A 14,973-nucleotide genomic window follows, 5' to 3' on the forward strand; every position below is an offset into this window, starting at 1 on the left:
CCGAAAATTTGCTTACTCTTTTTTTTTTTTTTTTTTTTTTTGAATCTCGTTTATACGCCTAATGTATGTAGCGTGTACTGTACTATATACGTTGTTGTCCGTTCCGTCTTCTATTCCGACCTGTCATGTGTTGTGTTCCCCAGAGGTGAATCGGTCAACGCTGTGTGGGCGTTGGAGCTTCGGCTTATCGCCTTAGCAAGGTGAGATTGTCTCGTGTCAGGCCTCTTGCCTCTGTCCCGTCCCGAACGTCCCATTTCTGTTCCGGCTTAATTTGCTTACTCGTCTACCGTTGCCCAGCAGGGCCAGGTTAGCTTTTACATTTTCACTTTCACTTGAGCATTGGTCGAACGCCCTTCAAGTTCAATAAGGTTAACCTCGCGTCTAGAAGTCTGATGTACCGGCGGAGTGTCAAAGGCATGCCCTCCCCTCTTTTCTGTCGAAAAATAGTACATTTATAGCTGTATTTATTGTTCTGAGGCTCAGATTTTGTCTATTTGAGCCGCGGTCTCACGCGGAAGCTTTAACCGGATCAGGCCGAGAAGTACGCCACCGATTCTCCCGAGCTCCGACAACCAGGATTTTCGTAAGGGCCAAACGTCACGTTAAAGGTTCAAAAATACCTGCACGTGCTTCCGTAGGTTTTCCTCGCCTAATACCATTGCAAAACGATCCCAAGAGCTGTATACGAGGCCTTGTGAGGTCACCAAGAGGCTGCTCTGCTACATATTATTGACATAATGTTCGAAACAGTGTCCCCAGAGATATTCTCACGGGGTAGACGTAACCTTATTTGAAGGGCTTTTTGCCCACTGGCAATGCTCAAGTGAAAGTGCAAAACGAAAAAGCTAACCTGGCCCTGCTGGGCAACGGTACTCGTCTCTACCCTGCCGACAATGGGACACCTCACCTCGGGCTTGTACTACGAAGAGTCATAGCCATATGCTCGAATTCTTCCATCATTATCGATTTGACAGGTGTCGAGTTTATATCGGGTTCGGACTCGGTCCATCGGTCCATACGCATTTTCGGTGGTTCCGAAAGTGATGATGGGCACCCGGAAAGCTGAATGAAGATTGACTTGACATCTGGATCGCAAACCACGACCATGGATATCGAACAGTGAGCGAGCGACTCGATAAGTAATCTAGGGTTTTGACTGAAAGTCTGTGTCAGGTTCAGAAAGGAAGCCTACAAAGCCATTGATCAGATTTGCGATTATTACTATGCATTACAGGACGCAAAGATACCCGTTGTCTCCTCTGTCGAACCTGGATATCTACGACCGCTGTTACCCTGTGAGACCTCTTCCCAAACACTGTTACTGTTTTATTCAATCGCAGGTAGCATCTGCCCCGCAAACAGGGGAAGAGTTTGCGCTCATTGCAGCTGATTACCAGAATCTTATTGTCCCCGGTATGTACGATCATCGATCATCCTCCCTTCCCTCTATCACTGATATATTCCCTTCACCTAAAGGCTATACCCCATGGCAGCATCCGTCGTTCTTCGCTTATTTCCCTACTGGATTCTCATTTGAAGGTTTGATTGGCGATTTGTTTGCAAGCAGCGCGAGCAACCCGGGATTCAACGTCAGTTTCTTATTTACATGCAGTTGCAATTCGCCGATGTATTGATCGATCTTAGTGGACGGCTAGTCCGTCATGCACAGAGCTAGAGGTGGTCGTAATGGACTGGGCCGCCCAAATGTTTGGTTTGGACCCTGTGTTCTATAACTCATCTGGCGTTGGTGGAGGTTGTCTGCAGGTGAGAGCAGATTCGTCTCGACTCAATGTTCGGGTGGAATGAGTAACTTCCTTCCACAGAATACCGCATCCGAAGCGGCCTTGGTTGCCATAGTCGCAGCTCGCAAGAGCTATATGGATAAGCACCCAGAGTCCAAACTCGAAGAGCTTGTGATATACGTTTCCACTCAGACTCATTCACTTGGAATGAAAGCTGCTATTATTTTGGGTCTACAAGTCCGCGCGATCGAGGTTAGGTCTGAAGATAACTTTGCGTTGAAGGGCGATGCTTTGCGTTCCGCTATCGAAGAGGATATGACAGTCGGGAAACGGCCCTTCGTTCTCGGTACGTTCAATCATCTCAGGGAACTGCTTCTTCATTTTTCAATTTGACGACGGGACCTTCCAGTTGCTACTGTCGGAACAACCTCTTCTGGCGCCATTGATGACTTGCCTGCGATAGGAGAAGTGGGTGAGTATACCTCAGGTACTTGGGACTTTTGACCTCAATCATACAATCCTAGTCAAGGATTACCCTGACTTGAAGATTCATGTCGACTCAGCATGGCTTGGAATGGCACTCGTTTGTCCGGAATTTAGAGAAACGTGCTACTTGAAGGAAATAAACGAGTTCGCCGACTCCTTCTGTACCAACTTCCACAAGGTTGACATTTGTCCTCTCCTCCGTCGATGTCTGCCTCATCCCCTCGAAATCTAGTGGGGTCTCACCAACTTCGACGCTTCCGCAATGTGGGTTCGTGACAGGAGATATCTTACTGAGGCGCTCGACATCACACCTCCCTTTTTGAGAACACCTCAAGGTGAAGCAGGTGGGCGACTATGACTGCTTGCGATGGCTTACATAGCTTCAACCCTTCACACGCAGGAACTGTCATCGAATACAGGAACTGGCATCTTGGTCTTGGTCGTCGTTATCGATCAGTTAAACTGTGGTTTATCCTACGAGGCTTTGGAATAGAAGGGTTCCAGGCTCATATACGGAAGGTATATTCGCCCATTCTGTTGATGTGTTGGGTTCATCCAAACCTCTATAGACTATCAATCTTAATAAAATATTCACACGGCTCATCGAAACCTCCCCCATCCTCAAGATAGTGGTTCCGCCCAGCTTCTCTTTGACTGTCTTTAGACTATTCCCCAAACCGCAAAGGCCAGACGAACCACCTATTCCCGAAGAAACTCTCAACGAGATCAATCAGCTTCTCTACGGTCGGCTCAATGCCCGCAAGGACATTATCCTGACACAGACCAAACTAAATGGAACTTTCTGCGTTCGCTTTGCGGTCGGTTCGAGGTATACAGAGGAGGAACATGTGAAGCAAGCCTTCCATGCTATTACGCAGGAGGCGAATCGTACGCTGGAAGCGTGGCGACAGGGAGTGATTGGCGAGACATAATAGAAATACGACAAAAAGATAATCTTATATAAAGGCATCCTACGATTTGTATACAAATAACAACTTGAAGCGTCCTAAATATGTGTATAGATCGTTTCCTGCTGTTGTACTCTATGGTCTACGCTAATGAAGCTCGACTGCCGATACCACCCACTTCCGGAGGTACTGGCATTCCTCCACTACGATCATCAATGAAGGCGCTATATCTGGAATGTAATCAGCGCAGTCAGAACGACTCGCACAGCCCGAAAACATGACAAGGACACTGACATTCGATCTAATCGTCTCCTTTCCTCGGCAGAGACGGACGGGCGGGTTGATTTCAATACACGATTGATGTGTTCTTGAGTAATTTCCCTTTTTTCAGTCGTTGCAGTTTTCAGCGTTGCTTTTCCGGCCCGCATCTGCTGAGGTTGGGTAGATTTTTGGATCTGTTGTAGCTATAGGTTTGCGCATTACAAGCTGAACTCTTCCGCACTCTGTTAGGATCGACGACGCACTCGTTGCTGCAAAGCTGAAAGCTCCGCTTTGCTCATTAATTTCTTCTCATCAGATGGTCCACCAAAAACCCTGAATTCCACTGGTTGCTCTTCTTGGTCAAGATTCGTTGAGGACGACGCGTCCAAAGACACCGCGGCAATCGACGCGTGTACAACTTCTAAATGTGCGTTGTACATCAAGGCTTGTAGGTCGGCGCCAGAAAACCCTTCTGTGGCCTTGGCCACTTCACTAAAATCGATCGAGGAAGATACTTTCACTTTCCTACTAACCGCTTGGAGGATCTGAGGGTCATAAAAAAGTCAGTTCTCCTATATACCACGTTACGCAAGCGCACTCACATCCTTTCGTTCTTCAAAATCGGGCATATTGCATAAAAGCGACTTATCAAGTCGACCTGGCCGAAGCAACGCAGAATCGATGAGGTCGGGACGACTGGAAAGTACACAGCGTCAGTTCCGGTATTTCTCTCAGAAAGTACGGAAAGAGTATACCTAGTGGCAGCTAAAACATAAACGCCCTCTAAGCCTTCAGCACCATCCATCTGTGTCAACATCTGATTCACGACACGATCGGTCACGCCCGTACTATCATGCCCTCTCTTCGGAGCGATTGAATCAAACTCGTCGAAAAATAAAACACACGGCTTCGCTGAGCTGGCCCGTTCGAATATGTCTCGCACCTAAAGAACGACTGGCTTAGTTTCGACTTGCTTTCCAAATGAATGAAGTAGAACGGATATATACAGTCTTTTCACTCTCACCGATATACTTGTTCAGGATTTCCGGTCCTTTGACGCCTATGAAGTTCAAACCACATTCTTTCGCGACTGCAGACGCGAGTAACGTCTTCCCGCATCCAGGATATCCATATAGAAGCAGTCTTTTCACGAAGCACGAAAGTGGGGGAGGTTGATACATATAGATGATATAAAACGGCAAAAAACCTACCCAGAACGCAAACGCAACGGCGACTGTGCAAAAATTGGGCCGTATTTGGTCGGCCACTCCAAGGTCTCTCGTAAGACCCTCCTCGTCTCCTGTAGGCCTCCAATATCGCTCCATGAGGTGTCCGACTTTTCTAGTTTGATATCCCGTAGTGACAACGGTACAAATCCGGTTTTGGCTTCCTCAAAATCTGCCATGGTGATAACCGGCTTCAGAGGGAGGGTATAGGGGGGAAAACCAAACCAGTTAGCCATCTATATGATCACACGAGTCAAATCAAAACACCTCCTTCTGTTCCATAGTCATCTTCATCACCACCTGATGAATCGCCCGGGAAACGAGATCTTGCAGATCGGTCGCGGAATAACCCTCCGTCTGTGTTGCCAGGTATGTGAAGTTGAGTGGCGATTCAGTGTCTTGTTGAAGTTCCTTTGCAGCACTGAGGTGGTTCTGTACTAGTCTTGAAAGAATCTAAACATGATTTAGACGTACAGGTGAAACAGGAAGATATTGTCGACCCACGTCACGCCTCGCATCCTTATTTGGAGGAGTCACATTGACTACCTCTTCAAAGATATGTGCTGTGCTTATAAGCGGATGGAGAGCAGCAGCAGATGGAGCAGTCGCTAAAAGGACAATTCCTCTGCAGTTCGGTGCGGCCGTCCGTTGCGATGAGGAAAATAGTGAGAGGAAAAGCTCGGTTATATGTCGCGTTCGGAACGAGTCAGTGTGCTGATGTGCAGCGGTTCAGTGACCGCCCAAAGTGAACGATGAATGAAGTTACCTCTGATTCAGTCCCGATCAATTCATGTAAATTATCTAAAACAACGATTGTCGGCTTGTGCCAAAACGCCTTGTCGAACCAGTATTTGAAGAGACTCTTCACTGTAGCGACAGGCTTCTCTGCAAGTGGTGCAACGTCCACATACAATGTATCTAAAGCGGAACCGCACTTAGGATTAGTTACAAGAGAAACCATGGCTCATACAAGTCAAAGATTTTGGATTTTCCTGCAGAGCTTTGGCGACACTCTTAATAATAGAGGTCTTGCCTACGCCTGTCCGGCCTGTTACCAGAAGCGAGGGGACTGATATATTGATACTTGTATTAGCTATACCTGACACAGGAAAGAAACAATTGTGCTTACCACCTCGTACGGATCGTTTCCCCGCATGTATGGCGATGGTCCGCATACAGAAATCCGTACAACGCTCGAGGATATCATCAACGCCTGCGAGAAAGTTTGGCCTGATAGACAATAAAAGGTTGGGCAGGAAGAACACGAAAGCACAACAGAAGGGCGACTGACTGTGAAGACGAAGATTCCGCCTTACCACTCTCATTCCCGTACTTTGGGTTAAACTTTTCTTCTTCCGAAACGGTGGTAACCCTTGAACGGTCGTGTGGTGAGCTCTTCACTTCTGTAACCGCTGGGCACCAGGAACGAACCTTACGAGGTCCCAATCTTCCACGGCTTTCGGCAGGGTTGGAAATATGATGTGTCCGCTTATGACGCCAGTCATTGGACGTATATAAAGTGTATCAACTTCAGCAGATTTCTCGGTGGACAGTTTCTCTCCCAGTTTTAGCACCTTCGTCGATGGGTCCGTCTGTGAAGTATCGTTGGCAGAAGACGATCCATTGGGATCATTTGGCGGAACCAATCTTTTGAACTTGAGTTTATGATGTGCGTCGTCCGAGATAGAAGGAAATAGCTTTGAGAATGTCAATGGCGAGATAAAGGCCAATACTTCCGGTCCATCGTGAAGAGGACTTGGTGTGGAGGCAAGTCGTGAAGGCAAAACCCGTAAGATGATGGGATGGAGTTCCACAGCTTTTTCTTTAGTTTCTCGCCCCACACCATTTGGGGCATGCAGATCTGAGAATTCCGCTTTTGTTTGTCGTTTATGTGGCTTAGGCGCTATCGATACTTCAGTGTTGGTACCCAAGAGTAAGGCATTATTCTTGGGCTGTGGATCAAGGGATACTAAAAGCTCAATCAGCTCCATTGGGGTGTACTGCAGGAAACTCGTACGTGCCGACTTTCAGGCGAACTCTTGTCCTTCCTAAAACCCAAATGTCTATCTCTTGGCCGATTTTGGCGACACGTACTTGTGAGATTAGTGTCGATTCAACGTGTGATGCATGAATTTCCTGAAGTATCGTTGGGGAAAATGAAACATTGTGAGACTCAATTTTAGCGTACTATGATTTCCCAATCATCGGAAGTGAGCGGTTCTGTTCCTACGGACTTTGCACTCGCCATGTCGTATAGCAGGCCTATTTCCACCTTGGGTAATATGTGAGCCTTTTTTTCGCCCCGGATGTGCATAGCGAACGTACAACATCTCCCTGAGAGAATCCCAACCCCATAGCGAACTGGGGATCAATTTCTATCGTTTCCAAGCCTTTTTCTCCAGAATCCAACGAGTTGAATTGGGCAAGAGAAGATGTGGCAGCCATTCCAGTCCATCCGACAAATGCATCATGTTTCTGGGATTTTGGATCTGAAGGTATGGATGCCAAGTGGACTGCTAGAGTTTGAGGACGCTGATATAATGAGATCGTGATGTGCCCATGAAACGGATGCTAAACGTCCTCACAATGCTTCGCTCAAGGAGAGGGCCGTAAATCGATATGGGAAGATGGACGAGGGAAGACCGAAGAGAAACAAAATGGATACGAGCTTTCCGTGGCATTTCTCAAGAAAGAGTACGAGCTGAGGATCGACTCGGAAGGTAGGGACGGAGTAGAATCACGTGTAAACTGAGGGTACTTGCTTTCCCAGGAGCCTGAGGGTCTATAAAGTCTATGGCGACCGTTCTCAGCCACTTTCCTCTATGATATACGTTGGTCTTACTGTATGCCGTCTAGTCTGTGCAGCGGGATCGAGTATCAGGTCTAGACGCGTAGCTGACGCGTTTGCACCACCTGATCCGGCGGGTAAGTCACGTGGCACTGAGCACGCCATAGCACGCCATTGCTTTCAGAAATACATAAATGCAGCGAGTGAAGAACAGATTCTTGTTTCCCTGTTTCTCTCTTGAAGTCTTCAAACCACTCTTGTTCGAATCGCGTTGGCCTTGTTCGTTTCCCATTTCTATCATGTACGTGTACTTACCCGACACTGAAGCTGGTCACCCCAGCACCACCGCCTCAAATACTACCAGCACCTCGACACCCACTCGATTACCCTATACGCCGTCATCATAACCCTCTTCCTCGCCGGTCACCCTCTACCTCACCGATATCACTACTCGGATCTTGTGCTCCTCATGCTCCGTGTTGGCCGACTTGTTATGCAATGCCCAGCATACCATTTCATCAAGCGATAACGTGCAATAACGGTCTTTTCTCCCATTGGTCCCACAGAACCTACCACCCTTTCGGTTTTTACCAATCTACCGCGTTCCTCCAGGTTAGGAGTCTGAACCCAATTTGGTATGGCACTTTGGGGATAGTCACGTTTCTAGGGTACAAGGTGTCTCTTAGGATTTGGCTTTGTTGTAGATCCCTAACCTCCAATATAAGACCATCCTGTTTTTCCCTCTCTTTCAGTCGTGAACAGCTTCCCTGCTCACTTCATTAATGGCTTCAGTTCTCTCTGTCCTTTCAGACTCATTTTCCTTGAGTGCTCACCAGCATTCAGAAATTTCTTCACTCTCCCCGTCAGTTTCTGGCTCGGATACTGGCTCGGAGCATACCCGTTCCTCGTCGTCCGCTTCTCACCGCTCCAGGCAATACAACGAATTCGACGTTCCCATTTCACGAATTTGCGTTCAGCTCGAACGAACAGCGCTTACGCCCAAGTTACTGCAATATCTCTATCATACCCATGCTCAGGATGGCATTCTTACTCTCCGCCTCGGGGGCTACATGTCACCAGAAGATCCGTCTTGGTCGACTGGTTGTGTTGATGGAACTATGTATCGGTATTCTGAAGATTATAGAGCGGTTTCATCACAATTCGAGGTTGGTGTTTTGGACTTGGACATCTCTTCTGATCTCTCAGTAACGCACATTCAGGCCGCAAGAAATGACGCAGACGTTCTCCTTGCTATCTCGATAGCCCTCCTCCGTCCAATCATTTCCTATTCATCCTCTGATGGCTCTTCGGTCTACATCATAGAATGTCCCGCCGTGGCTTTTCCACCCCTCTCCTATACGCCTTCCTTTGACCCAACGGTAGTCGCTGCACTCCCTAAGGACACCATCTGCAACATACCCACCCTCGAAGAATGGCACAGATTGTGGGCCATCTGGGATTTGGTCACCCTCCAAATGATTCCACAACGTATGTTACACCAGAAACCTATTGATCTTCGTCACAAGTGCCTATTCTACATTGGACACATTCCAACGTGAGCTGCCTTATCCATCTGTACGTCATTGTGTGCCAACCATCAAACAGCTTCTTGGACATGTTGCTTTCCAAAGCTATCGGTGGACAACCTACCGAACCTAGATATTTTTGGAATATATTCGAGGTAACATTGACCTGGTTTATACCCCTGCACTTTTTTCTCTCTAAAAACTGTCTTGCAGCGTGGAATCGACCCTCATGTCGATGATCCTGATCATTGTCACGTATGTCCATCTTGACGTTGTTTTACCAACGGCTCATCTTGTTAACCTAGAACCACTCCGAAGTCCCAGAATGCGACGAAGACTGGCCGACGCTAACCCGCGTCCTCGAGTTCAGGAATGGCGTGCGGGCCAGGCTGGGCTGTCTCTACGACGACCTTACGAGTGGGCGACGTGAAGTAACCCGCAATATCGCCAGGACACTGGTGATGACTTACGAACATGAAGGCTTCCATGTCGAAGTACGTATCTACCTCGACCCTTCCTAGCCTCATCTAACGGCTAATGCGACAGACTCTTCTCTACATGCTCATCCAGCGTGGAGGCTCAGGAACCCTTCCTCCTCCTGGCTTCACTATTCCCCCGTGGTCAGCACTCGCTCAACAGTTTGATCAAACACCCCAACCATCAACACCACATGTCACAATTGGGCCTGCGGAACTAATTCTAGGACACGATGACTCGGAAGGGGACGACCCTAATTCTAAGGTAGTACACGATCACGAATACGGTTGGGACAACGAGAGTCCTCCGAGAACCGTCCATGTCAATGCATTCCGAGCGGAGTGGCGACCAGTCACCAACGGCGAATTTGAGGCGTTCTGGAGGAAAGGAGGCATTCCTTTACCCAAAAGCTGGGTAGAAGAAGCCGGAGAAATCAAGGTCCGAACTCTGTATGGGCCAGTCCCCATCTCGGTTGCGCAGCATTGGCCCGTCCTCACGTCTTACGACGACCTAGCTGTGTATGCACGGTCGAAAGGAGGACGTCTACCCACGGAACCAGAGCTCCGGCTCTTCCTGGACATGTACGACGTCGGCTTTGAAGGTGGAGCTAACACTGGATTTAGGAATTGGCATCCTGTTCCGTAAGTTTTCGTCGCTCCTTCAACGCCAAGATTGATCCTCATTGCAATTCTTTTGGGGTGTTCTGTAGTGCCACCGCCGGTCTAGAGGCGAATTCTGGCAAAGGTTCTAATGGTGGCGTGTGGGAATGGACATCCACCCTCTTTGAAATCCATAATGGACTTGTTCCTACCAAATTATTCACTGGGTGAGTCTTGGCGTTACCTATCCATCAAGATCTCCTTCCTTACAATTAACGCGGCCTGCTCTTCTTAGTTATTCCACAGACTTTTTCGATGCCAAGCATCAGGTTGTTGTAAGCAATCTCCTTGTTGGTACCTTGAACCCTTGAACTGACATCTGTTGTAGCTAGGAGCTTCATATGCCACGATACCTCGCCTTGGGCGTCGTACCGTCCGCAATTTCTACCAACACAATTACCCATACCCTTGGGTCAGTGCAAGGGTGGTGTATGACTTGTAAATGATCCTTTATCTATTAAGCAACGGGACTGTACTTTATGGGAATATTGAACTAGTATTGATCCTGTGTTCTACGATGCATCCAGTAAGAACCGCCACATTCCAAATAAAATGTTGATCATGAACCCCGCGACCAGACCCATCTGGGTTGCACGGCTGTATAAATCATAACATTAGTCGAAAACGTCAAATGAAAGCGGTCACATACGAGAACACAACGGAATCATTGTGCGAATGCTCCGACCCGTTTTCCCAAAATATGGGTAGAGGTGGTTTATGACCATTGAGGAAGAGGGGTAAGAATGGGAAGAAAAAGCCGACCACAATGCCTTGCATTGCAGAAGAATTGGAAGATGATGACGACGACCCGGATAGGGAGGTGGTATCAGTGCTGTCCAAGGAGTCAATCCATTGTTCTTCGAGGGCTCGGGCATGTTCATCGTCTGTGTATGGCAGTTGAGAACCGTCAATAGAGTCGAGTGCGTTTTGGACATACAGGTATCATCATGCCCAAATTCTTCGTCTCCTGTAAGAAAACTGTCGTTCTGGATATGAAACTGCCGTCTTATGGTTGCGATATCCGATTGAGAAAAACCCATGGATGCTAGACGGTCAAATCCCCTCGCAGGTTGTATTTGTTGAGCCTTTGGAAGGTCATTTCAGCTGAGACTTGGAATGTTTAGGCAATTGTGATTCGTACCTGTGAGACATCATCCATTTCTTCCTCAATTTGTTCTACTTCTCGTCCTACTGAACAATGTAACCAACTTGCAACGGTTGATTGAGGCTTTGAGCTGGCTGATTCTTCAAAACCACCAATAACTTCTTCTGGAGATGCAGAAGCACGTTTCTGACGTTCATCCAGTTTCTTGAGCCACGAATACAGGAAAGTTCCATCGGTGAGTAGTCGACCAGAGTGTATGAGTCTCAATCTTCGGTTCTTTAGTTCAGGTCTCTCCAGGCGAATCTAGCGTGGTCTAAGGATAAAAAGTGATTTTCAAGACCTCAACGTTCAGGATGCATACCGCGTTCTTGACATCCCTGACAGTGTCCTTTTCTGTTATGAAAATCTCTACGTCTGCAACTTTATCCTCCGTAAATCGCACGACCAGACTTTGGGGGACATTGGCTTGTAATGGTTGAGTTGCCGACCCTGACGAATCTTGGTCCAAAGAAGTTATATCAACAGCCCGTTGTTTTCCTTTTGCCTTCTCGCTGAGTGCCATGTATAGGTGGCTTGTATCTGGTCGTTGCAGGAGTGCGAAAGTGGCAAATGGCAGATCAGCTTCCGGCAGTTGAAACAAGCTGTGCAAGGTATGGTCTCTCAAGTATCATTCCTTCGTCTAAACCTAGCATTGTCTACCTCCAACTTCGAGTTCTACATAAGGGTCTCATTCCTAGGGATGAGAGCAATAAGTAATAAACTAAGCCAACCTTCTCGAAGGACAGTCACATCACACACCCACTGTACAAAGTTCGGAGATCTTCAGCTAACTTGGAGTGATCCGTCCCAGACAAACTACTATTATCAAGCAAGGGTAAAGTCCCATCCAGACCCAAATTCCCAACGTCCAGTCCACCATTCATATCAACATCATTGCTGCATGTTGCTATCGAAGGCTGCAGGTCCCCTAATAGAGGCTTGACGCTTTCCCAAAACTGCGTGAAATCCATATCTTCCAAACCCATATTCGTCCCCGTATCTCCCTGCATGTTCCAGTCATAGTTCAAAGGATCACTAGTAGCACTGTTCAAATTCGTGAACAGGGAGAAAATGTCCTCGTTTTCCACGGTAGAGGCGGATTGCTCTGCATTGATATCCAGACCTGCATCCAATGCGTCCGAGTTTATATGTGTCCGATCATGATCATCACTTGGACTCATCATGTCTTCCTCAACGTCTGAAGACACGATAGGTAACTGAGGATCCTCTTCTCCAATCGGTGTGTCCACCGACGGAAGGTCAGCGTTATCTTCGTGCCTAGGGCTACTCTGCGGAGGAGACGAAGGCGGAAGGCCAGGCCAATATTGCTTTCGGGGATAAATGGCTTCCTCCTCATTGTCGGAGCTAATCCCCTCACCAGGCGAGCGCTCCGTGTCCGCGTCACTCAACACCACCAGCAAACTGGCAGACGATCCTATCCCATCCAGTGCACTATCCAACTCTAGGGTAAGCGCGTCATCGTCGTTGTTTTCGCCGTTACGGAAATTTGGCTTCTCTAGGCTTCCACACGGCGATACAGGATCCGACCGAATAAGCTTCCGTGCTCGATGAGAAGGGGAAAACAGGGGACTATTACGGTCTCCAACTAATGAGGTGTCTTTAGGGGTGAATAACGAACTGCTTCGAGTGAGAGGACTCTGACTCGGCGAACGGGGCCGTTTTCGTGGAGGTGTTTTGGGACAAATGAATGGCAAAGATCCGGATGCAGCACACACAGGTAACAGGAGAGTAGGCTCCGAGGACGCAGCCATGACCGGGAGGGTAGTCGTTAGCGATGGAGAGGTTTGGGGTTTCTCGCAAGAATCGGTATTTGTAGTAGACATTTCTGTTTGAGAGGATAATGATGGGGTACTCTTACTTCTGGCGCTTCCCCATTTCCTCCTGTTGGCCTTCCGCCCTTCCTCCCGGCGCCTCGCCACTTCTTCCATAGCTTTTTTATACTCATCAGAGAATTTTGGTTGAGTAGCAGTTGTTGTACGTGCCCATTCTGGAACCACGTATTGTTTGCTTTCGCGTATCGGAGAAGAGGCAGGAACACGCCGAGCCTTGGGTGTACAGGGTGAGTCGGGAATGACGATTGGCATTCGTCTAGAGCTACCGATGGCTGCATGGTCATTACGGGACCTGGGGGGAGAGGACCACGGCACCGCGGAGGAACTGTTCGCAAATATCGAGTGGTAAATCGTGTCCTTCGCCTTCTCTTTGCCTTTCCGGGAGAGGGCAGAACGATTTTCATCAATGCCGTTGCTGAATGACCGATTGTTACTATTGTCCGAGGGCATGGTATTGGACCTTCCGCTGGGGCCGAGTCCTTGAACGGGGCGATCCGGTATTTTGTGAGTAGATGATCGGGAGGAAGAAGCAATAAATTCGGTGGATTTTTCTACTTCTAATAGCCGTGCACGCTTGCGAAAGGCATCGGGATTGACATTCTCTTTGTCGAGAGCAACAACTTCATCGTCTTCGGTCATATGGTTGTTTGGGGGCGGTTGGGGAGTTGCCGAAAGTTGAGCCAACAAACCCTTCAAAGCCTCCTGAAATTGTGTATTACCTTCCATCTTGGCGGGGCCACCAGCGTCGTCAATCAAAGCGAGTACTGCGAGGAGAGTTGCCGTGTCTGGAATGGAAGTGGAGGAACCAGGGGTGGAGAAATTAGGGCAAGATTCAGTTGTAGTATGAGGCTGCGACGACGATGAAATAGGTATTTGACTTGTAGAGGGAGCGTAAGGTACGGAAGATTCCACCCCAGACGAGCTAGAGGGTTGTGAAGATGAAGGTGTGTCCGTGTGTGGAGAGGGATGAGATTCGGGAGCAGGTGGTTCAGATCGGGGTTCTTCTGACTTTACCTTCCTTTTGTTAGAGCCAGTATTATAGGTCCTAGCACCATCCAGCAAAGTTTCAGCGACACCACACCGAGCAGCTGCATGGCCCAGCCTTCTATTCCGGTGGCTCTTGTCATTTACATTCAACTCCCTCAGCTTTTTCATATGCATTTCCTTCTCGCTTCTTTGTCTGGCTAACGCTGCGGCAATATTGGCGTTGTCAGATTCGGAAAGACCGAGGTTGGCTGATATATCATGTATGTAATCAGCCGGGAATGGACAGTAAGAAGAATACACGTTTCATACCAGCGGAAGTTTGAGAACCTCGAACACGGACCTGCCACAAATAAGTCTGACATGTACTCCTGAGATCCCAGAGTACAACTCACTTCGCGAAGATTGAACACGACCTCCAAGGCTTCCAACCCAGTCCTCAGCTTCGTAAGCGTGCCAGTCACTGGCAGATTTCCATCTGCTGCTCTCAAGCCTGACATTAATCCCAAGCCCACGGGAACCCCAATAGCCGCGTCCACAGACTGACTCAAACTGTAAGTTGGACCTGCTGATTCCAGGGGGTCGAGATGATACACAGAAAAGTCGCGCGTTCGATCTTGTAGGAGATCAGGACTGGATAGACAAAGGGTGTCCACGCAAGCCTTTATAGACACGGAAGCATACCGTGTCCGAGTACCATGAGAGGCACTGTCGTGGTGGTCCAAGATGGTGGTCAGAGGATAAATAGGGATGAGGGAGCGAGAGCGTGCAAGGATGTATTGTGTGGAGTCATTAGTGCTGTAAAGGATGCGTAGGATCATCTGCTCCATCGTGGTTGAGGTCCAGAGACCAGGCTGAGGCCTTTCGCGCTGGAGTCGCGACAACAACAAAGACCAACCTTTGCACTTTCCTCTTCACC

General features: G+C 48.3%; 5 protein-coding genes across 5 annotated transcripts; 2 read left to right on the plus strand and 3 right to left on the minus strand.

The window, feature by feature from the left end:
- Positions 1–810: 810 nt before the first annotated feature.
- On the plus strand, positions 811–3,174 carry E1B28_010042 (uncharacterized protein). The gene is made up of 11 exons (XM_043154984.1): positions 811–1,119; positions 1,174–1,295; positions 1,345–1,413; positions 1,477–1,589; positions 1,645–1,764; positions 1,824–2,088; positions 2,152–2,214; positions 2,267–2,406; positions 2,461–2,572; positions 2,629–2,747; positions 2,798–3,174. Exons 1-11 carry the CDS (start codon positions 1,067–1,069, stop codon positions 3,158–3,160), a joined length of 1,539 nt encoding a protein of 512 aa, XP_043007445.1. The 5' UTR covers positions 811–1,066; the 3' UTR covers positions 3,161–3,174.
- Positions 3,175–7,492, minus strand: E1B28_010043 (uncharacterized protein). The gene is made up of 18 exons (XM_043154985.1): positions 7,209–7,492; positions 6,949–7,155; positions 6,812–6,895; positions 6,645–6,759; positions 6,055–6,592; positions 5,915–5,995; positions 5,753–5,853; positions 5,594–5,692; positions 5,390–5,541; positions 5,128–5,337; positions 4,891–5,076; positions 4,609–4,814; positions 4,405–4,540; positions 4,153–4,340; positions 4,000–4,093; positions 3,661–3,942; positions 3,431–3,600; positions 3,175–3,366 (listed from the first exon to the last, which is right to left on the minus strand). Exons 1-18 carry the CDS (start codon positions 7,302–7,304, stop codon positions 3,279–3,281), a joined length of 3,033 nt encoding a protein of 1,010 aa, XP_043007446.1. The 5' UTR covers positions 7,305–7,492; the 3' UTR covers positions 3,175–3,278.
- Positions 7,493–7,634: 142 nt separating this feature from the next.
- On the plus strand, positions 7,635–10,515 carry E1B28_010044 (uncharacterized protein; the record flags this gene model as incomplete). The annotated part of the gene is made up of 10 exons (XM_043154986.1): positions 7,635–7,690; positions 7,739–8,577; positions 8,632–8,966; positions 9,017–9,092; positions 9,151–9,192; positions 9,243–9,431; positions 9,484–10,055; positions 10,124–10,240; positions 10,309–10,348; positions 10,402–10,515. Exons 2-10 carry the CDS (start codon positions 8,194–8,196, stop codon positions 10,513–10,515), a joined length of 1,869 nt encoding a protein of 622 aa, XP_043007447.1. The 5' UTR covers positions 7,635–7,690; positions 7,739–8,193.
- A 70-nt stretch (positions 10,516–10,585) lies between these two features.
- On the minus strand, positions 10,586–11,740 carry E1B28_010045 (uncharacterized protein; the record flags this gene model as incomplete). Its single annotated transcript, XM_043154987.1, has 5 exons — positions 10,586–10,670; positions 10,723–10,957; positions 11,011–11,158; positions 11,215–11,481; positions 11,540–11,740. The coding sequence occupies 5 exons, from the start codon at positions 11,738–11,740 to the stop codon at positions 10,586–10,588; spliced, it is 936 nt and encodes a 311-aa protein (XP_043007448.1).
- A 91-nt stretch (positions 11,741–11,831) lies between these two features.
- Positions 11,832–14,971, minus strand: E1B28_010046 (uncharacterized protein). The gene is made up of 2 exons (XM_043154988.1): positions 14,450–14,971; positions 11,832–14,397 (listed from the first exon to the last, which is right to left on the minus strand). Exon 2 carries the CDS (start codon positions 14,229–14,231, stop codon positions 11,964–11,966), a length of 2,268 nt encoding a protein of 755 aa, XP_043007449.1. The 5' UTR covers positions 14,232–14,397; positions 14,450–14,971; the 3' UTR covers positions 11,832–11,963.
- Positions 14,972–14,973: the final 2 nt, after the last annotated feature.

This window comes from Marasmius oreades, chromosome 6, assembly GCF_018924745.1.
Source record: "Marasmius oreades isolate 03SP1 chromosome 6, whole genome shotgun sequence".
In the NCBI taxonomy this organism is placed as follows: domain Eukaryota; kingdom Fungi; phylum Basidiomycota; class Agaricomycetes; order Agaricales; family Marasmiaceae; genus Marasmius; species Marasmius oreades.

Coding starts and splice junctions, on each gene's coding strand:
- E1B28_010042 (XM_043154984.1), top strand. CDS start 1,067: ATGAAGATTGACTTGACATCTGGATCGCAAACCACGACCATGGATATC. Junction 1,765..1,823: donor TTGGTGGAGGTTGTCTGCAG/GTGAGAGCAGAT, acceptor TTCCTTCCACAG/AATACCGCATCCGAAGCGGC. Junction 2,748..2,797: donor TCCAGGCTCATATACGGAAG/GTATATTCGCCC, acceptor AAACCTCTATAG/ACTATCAATCTTAATAAAAT.
- E1B28_010043 (XM_043154985.1), bottom strand. CDS start 7,304: ATGCCACGGAAAGCTCGTATCCATTTTGTTTCTCTTCGGTCTTCCCTC. Junction 5,542..5,593: donor AAATCCAAAATCTTTGACTT/GTATGAGCCATG, acceptor GTTCCGCTTTAG/ATACATTGTATGTGGACGTT. Junction 4,094..4,152: donor TATGTTTTAGCTGCCACTAG/GTATACTCTTTC, acceptor TGTACTTTCCAG/TCGTCCCGACCTCATCGATT.
- E1B28_010046 (XM_043154988.1), bottom strand. CDS start 14,231: ATGCATATGAAAAAGCTGAGGGAGTTGAATGTAAATGACAAGAGCCAC.